Here is a 6,476-nt window from a genome sequence, read left to right as displayed (position 1 = left end):
GTGATACTCGATCCATAACTGCAATGTCTTTTCTGTGGGCCATAATCCCATAAACTTGGAGATTATAGCGTAGATCCCCATGTGTTCTCTATGTTCCTGAAGTGTAGGATCATTTAACCACTCTAGGAGTTACCTCCATTTTGGGTCTGCATGGTCCCTTTTGTTTATTTTTCCTTGTGCCATGGCTTTTGTCTCCTTCTTCTTTGTCTTTAGTACTAACATTTTCCTTGGGTCTTCCCCCCTCTGTATCCTTTTCACTATTACTTTGTTCCCCTTCCTCCGAATCTTTGACTTTGCCCATAGGGGACTTGCCTCCATTGGCCACAACAGTTTTGTATGAGGGAGGGGAGCTCCCTCCCCTGCATTTCTCCATTAGTAACAGTTGTTGAATCTCGTCAAACCCTTACGACCTGATTTTTCTCCAGTCCGGGTCATAAGAATTACCAACTATCAATTTATAATCTTTTATATCAATTTTTTTTCACATATTGATATCTTCTTAATATTGTATATTATCATCAAGATTTTATATCTTCATTTCAAATTTATTTTATTATTAAAATAATATTTTATAATTCTATTTAAATTTCACTTCATTATTAATTTAAAATTTATTGATTCAAAATACACATGTATTGTTAGATTAAATTTTCTTGAATGGTATATATAAGTAGATGAAAGTCTGTTGTTATATCTTTTAAAAACTTGCTTGCATGTAAGTGTAACCCAAATAGATTGGAATAACAACAACAACAACAACAACTCCATATCTAATAATAACAATGATTACATGTTCTAATTATGAGGAATGCATAGCTGTTTCTTAATATAATATCATCCCAAATTTCTTATGGAATATGTGCCTAGTAAAAAGGAGATGTGTAAGTTTGTCTTTCCACCTAAATTGTTTGTAAATATAAGGCTAAATAAAAATAAAAAAATCCAAAAATATAAATAAACATACAAAATATATAAATAATGTTAAGTGGCTAAATTTGTTTTGGTTATAAATCCTTATTGTTTTCTTGTTATGGTTCTTAGTCCATGGATCAATACTCCCTATAAGATAAACTCCATATAATGGCAAAGCTCCTTAAATAATTCATATCATCATTTTTGGTTGAGTCTGGTTTTATTTATTTTTTATTTTCTTAAACTAATTTTAAAAATTAAACTTTATTTGAATGAATTATGTGCAATCTTTCACTATTGATTACAATTTTTCACTAAGTGGGTCTTATCATACTTAATCAAGTCCCTAATCTAGTTAGAATATTAAAATATTTTCTAGCTAACTCAAATAGCAATGCTATTGTCAATTGTTCAAGGACAAAGGCTAAAATAAGCATAAGATACTCTCATTAAAAGATACATCTAGTTACTATCATTAAAAAAAGAATCAAGAAGCAACATTTACCATTTACAAGATATCTCTAATAGTATAACTATTTCAATTTGTGTTGATTATGTAGAATTTAGGGAGAAAAAATAGAGTTGTAGCAAATTAGAGAGAAAATATTCAAATTGGAAAACTATAAAATGCCCAAAATTGTATTTTTCCTCTAGAACTCAAAGCTCAATAAATGCCAAAATTCTGAAAGATACTTTGGTGATGGTGTGTACCTATGTGCATCATTTATCACTTTTTGTGGAATCATAACTATATGAGGCAAAATGGTAGGTTTCTTTTCATACCTAACATACTTAACTAAAAATAATCACAAGACATAAAAATATTGGAGTTTACAAAACCAAGTAACAAAGAGAAGTGAAAATTAAATAATCATAGGACATAAAAATCATTGAATTTAGGGGTTCTTATATATAAAAATATCCTAAATGTTTTAAATGTTCCCAAGGTATCATGCAATCCATTTGGATACCATTTATTTTTTGAAATTCATGTGGTACATTTTTGAAACAAAAAGAATTAAAAATCTAAAAATCTAAATAACCATATAAAGTATATAAATAAGGTTAGATTAAACAAAACTTAAATAACCATGTAAATAAACAATTAAAAATCTATTAACATAACAAAATTCCATATTAATTAGATTGGTGTTCATTTTGAGTGGCTAAATTTATTTTGGTTCTTACTTCATGCATTCCTACTCCCTATAACAAGTGAATTCCATATAATGACAAAACTCTCTAAATAATGCATATAATGTTTTATTGAGTCTTTTTTATTATTTTTTAAAACTAATTTAAAAAAAAATTGTTTAAATGAATTATGTACCATCTTTCACTATGGATTACAATTTGTAACTAAGGGGTCTTCTCATAGGTAATAAAATCCCTAATCTAGTGAGCATATTAAAAAATATTCTAGCTAATTCAAATAATAATGTTGTTGTCAATCTCTAAAGGACAGAGGCTAAAATAAACCTGAGATACTATAATTATAAGGTAAACCTTAAGAAGACTTAAGAAGAAATATTTACCTTGCACAATTTATCTCTAATAATATAACTATTGCAATTTGGGTTGATTATGTAGAATTTAGGGAGAAAAAATAGAGTTGTAGCAAATTAGAGGCATAGCAATGATGGTAATGATTTAATTTTTTGTCCAATTCTTTTGCATATCTACATCTCAAGGAAGAAAACTTGGGAATAGTGGAATTAGGAGGCCACAAATTACTAACTTAATCTATATGTTTATCCTTTGAAATTCAAAACCCAATAAATTAAGAAAATTAGATTTATCCAAAAACCACATAAAATGTTGGAAATTGCATTTTTCATCTAGAATTCAAAACTCAATAAATGCCAAGATTCTAGGTATCCATCATTTTTCACTTTTTGTGGAATTATCTACATCAACAATCAGAAAATAAGTATGAGGCAAAATGTTAGGTAATTCTTTTCATACCTAACATACATGAGTAAAACTCTTGTTATTTCAACTTAGCTACCAACACCAAGTAGCAAAGAAAAGTGAAAATTAACTAATCACAAAACATAAAAATAGTGTAACAAAGAAAAGTGAAAATTATATAATCATAAGACATAAAAATACTTGAATTTAGGGGTTATTATATATAAAAATGTCCTAAATGTTTTACATGTTGCCCAAGTTATCTGCCTCATTTATTCACTATTCTATGTTACTTTGTTAGTTCCATTAATTTCAGATATTATGATATTGTGCTAATAGTTTATTCATTTTTCAAACCTAAATTGTTTTATGGCTTAGTTAGGTGATATTAGAAAAGAATTAAACACTAATTTCTTTTTTCCTATTTTATATTTTTGTAAAAAAAAATTAATAAAATTAGTTAACACAACATGATAGGCTAAAGGCATTATACTTTGTGAAATCAAAAGAAAAGAAAGATATAAATTATAAAAGTATAAAAGAAGATTGTTTTGAAAAATATTTTTTATTGAGAAATAAAAAATATATATATGTAATTAAGCTTTCAAATAACCTTCTCCATAAATAGGAATGTGAAGAAATGAATTGAGGATGAAAAAGGAGAGGAAATAAGTAAAAATGGAGAACAAGTAAGAGCACATTGAAGAAGATAATTAAGAGGTGGAATAATTTATTTAACCTTATTCTCCTAAAGATATGAGTCTTAAAAACAATAAACCAATGGAGCAATGTGATGATAAGCATGAAATGATATTCAACTTACTAGTGAGCCTGAATATAGAAAATCATCACAACTTAAACAATAACTTTTTGCAAGTGACTTTATATAAAGATGATAAAGTGACTGTACATAAAAAGAAATTCTAAAAGAATTGATAAATTAGTTCATCCTTAGACCTGTCATGGCTTTGACATGTGGGAAATCATATTTTGACATTCAAGTGGTGACTACTAACACAGATGGAGATGGATGTAAAAGAGAAGGCAATAAGCATAAATTTCCATTACAAAATAATAGAAATCCTGGAGTGTAAAATTTGATCCTTGAAAGTTTTATCCAAGTTCAACAAATAACAAAAGATATTCAAGTTAATCTACTAATTGAATATTTGAAATAAAATTTAAAAAAAAATCGCAATTCCCAGCAGAAAATAGCTATTCTGATGCGGAGATGTATTTAAACTCAGCTGCAAGTGGAATGTGATCCGAAGAACGCTTAACTGAAGGAAGTGCGCGGTCCTTCACCTCGTCCTCATCAATCAGCTCCAGTAACGACACCACCTTCAACTTCTTGGCACTGTAGAGAATGTAATCCAAGGTTCCGTGAAATTTTCCTTGGGGATTCTGTGCGGAGTTAGTGAAACGCGGTTCCCCTGTTTGACTATCTATTTTCTTCAACACTTCCTCCAGGGGAACAGCACATCGAGAATAGGAAAGATAAGCATTTCCTATAGGTATTGTATGAATAAACTTCAATCTATCAGATGGATGAAAACGCGAAAGTTCTTGGTGTGATGGATGGACACTGCCTTTGGTAAGAAGTGAGTGGACGGCACTTCCTGGCAAAGAATTGAAGTCACCACATAGTACAAGAGTGAGATCAGGGTGATCCATGACATATGCCTCCAACGTTTTGACCAAATAATCAACCTGCAATAGTTTTATATCTCTGTTCTTAGGATTTGCATGGATGTGGGTATTGGTTATGCATAGACGTTGATCGGCATTGTTGAATGAAAGGATCACTTGCAGGGAAATGTTGTCTCTATATACCAAATGAATAGACCAGTGACCTTCCAAGTGAAATTGGTTCAGTTTATAAAAAGTTGCACAACCATCAACACAACAGTCAACAGTTGGAATGGGTGGCTGTCTTTCCTTTTCCTTAAACACCCCTTCATATCCTAATTTGACCAATTCTGGATGGAAAAAATAAATAAAATGGTTCTGTTGGACCTCCTGGAGGCAAATGATGTCAGGATCGCACTGTAATATTTCTTTCAACAAGTTTTGTCTGCGATATGCCCATTTGAGAGCGAATGAAGGACAGTTGGGGAAGTGTTGTGAGGTAGCGTATACGTCTGCCAGAACATTGTATGTCACAATTGTGAATGATGGAGATGTGAAACTTCCATCTTTGTTGGTGTCGTTCTTAATTTGTACCATTTGCCGAGGACTTGGAAAAGGAATAACAGGCTTAGTAACAAGACTTCCCTCTCCTTCAACTTCGAGAACTAATACCTTGCCCACATCTTCAGTGGTGGGTTTGTAAAAGTCAGAGGAAGACAGTAACAAACAAGTGTCGTTGGGAAAATTGCATTCATCAACAATACTACTCGAATACCATTTCTTGCTCCTCGAATACCATTTCCTGCTCCTAAAATAATCATAATCATCACTTAAATGCCCCTCTGCTAAATCATTTGCATGCAGTGTAATATCAACGACAGGCTCGATAGGAACCATTTTCAATTCCACCATTTTTAGTGTAATATCAACAACAGGTTCAACAGGAAACATTTTCAATTCCACCAATTTTACCCTTAAATACTCTTTGTTGTTCTACTTTCTTTAGCCTCTTCGTGTACCAGCTCAGCAATCTTAGGCTTAGCTTCTTCGCGTACAAACTTGTTTATTTTTAGCCTTCTGTTGGGAGTTACCAGCCTTTTATAAGCCTTACCGGCATGCTGTGGTTAAGATCGAATTCTGTTTTTCACCTACAATGTAGCTCCGCGCAGATGGATCTGTAGTTGTGTTCGTGATATAAATAGAAAAGATTTGTCCATGCGTTTATACCGAATTTCACTAACTTCATTTAAATTTAAAATTAAAATTGGGGCTTGTTTGCAATGTCGGCCTGATCTTATACCGAATTTCACTAATTTTATTTAAAATTGAAATTGGAATTGGAATTGGGGCTTGTTTGCAATGTCGGCCTGATCTTTCCTACCTCCGAAGGATGGATGGGCGGTCATAGTTCCATGATTCACTTAATTTTAATACATTGTAGCCTAAGAAATCACATCTCCCCAAAGAAGTGGAAAAGTAAACTATTAGCCATAATAAATAATGAAAATAAGGAGTATGTGCAGGTTACTAATGATTTATTAGGGAAGATAAAACTAGTATAACTATACCCATTAAATGGCTCGTAAAATGGGAATAGGCCAGAAACAATTACTTTATCATGATACTCGTCAATTTACTTATTATGATAAAAGAGAAACCAAACCAAATCCTAAGAATTAGTTAAATTAGAGTATTATTCAAAATAAATTTTAATAAATATAAACAAAAATTATATATAAATGTTAGTTTCCTCTCGAGCCTCATTTCTTTTATAGGAACATTAAATGTATTCCTACTTAATATCCATAATGACATTTTCTTTAGTTCTTTGTATTTTTCTTTTTCTTTACTAAATTAGATGTTTGAGGTTAGGGTTCAAAATACTAAAGTTTCTAGTGAGACAATTTGTCCACTTTGTATTGGTGGGAGAGATCTCATTTTATTTGTTCCTCTATGTGTATATCAAGATTCTTTCATGCTTCCTCCTTACCATCCATTCCTTAGCCTTGGCATAATTCCAAATT

The 6,476-nt window shown here is 31.1% G+C and overlaps 1 protein-coding gene across 1 annotated transcript; it reads right to left on the bottom strand.

Moving 5' to 3' along the window:
- Nucleotides 1-4,038: 4,038 nt before the first annotated feature.
- LOC149158473 (carbon catabolite repressor protein 4 homolog 1-like) lies at nucleotides 4,039-5,364 on the bottom strand. Its single transcript, XM_089433999.1, has one exon. It carries the CDS (start codon nucleotides 5,362-5,364, stop codon nucleotides 4,039-4,041), a length of 1,326 nt encoding a protein of 441 aa, XP_089290125.1.
- Nucleotides 5,365-6,476: the final 1,112 nt, after the last annotated feature.

Source organism: Pinus tabuliformis, chromosome 5_2, assembly GCF_031772625.1.
Source record: "Pinus tabuliformis cultivar Carrire ecotype Pingquan chromosome 5_2, CPIR1, whole genome shotgun sequence".
NCBI lineage: Eukaryota > Viridiplantae > Streptophyta > Pinopsida > Pinales > Pinaceae > Pinus > Pinus tabuliformis.
Note: the sequence above shows the minus strand (reverse complement) of the source record. Positions and strands in the feature narration are given on the sequence as shown.

Bases quoted from the DNA above. Each gene is read 5' to 3' on its own strand.
- LOC149158473 (XM_089433999.1), bottom strand. From the start codon at position 5,364: ATGGTGGAATTGAAAATGGTTCCTATCGAGCCTGTCGTTGATATTACA.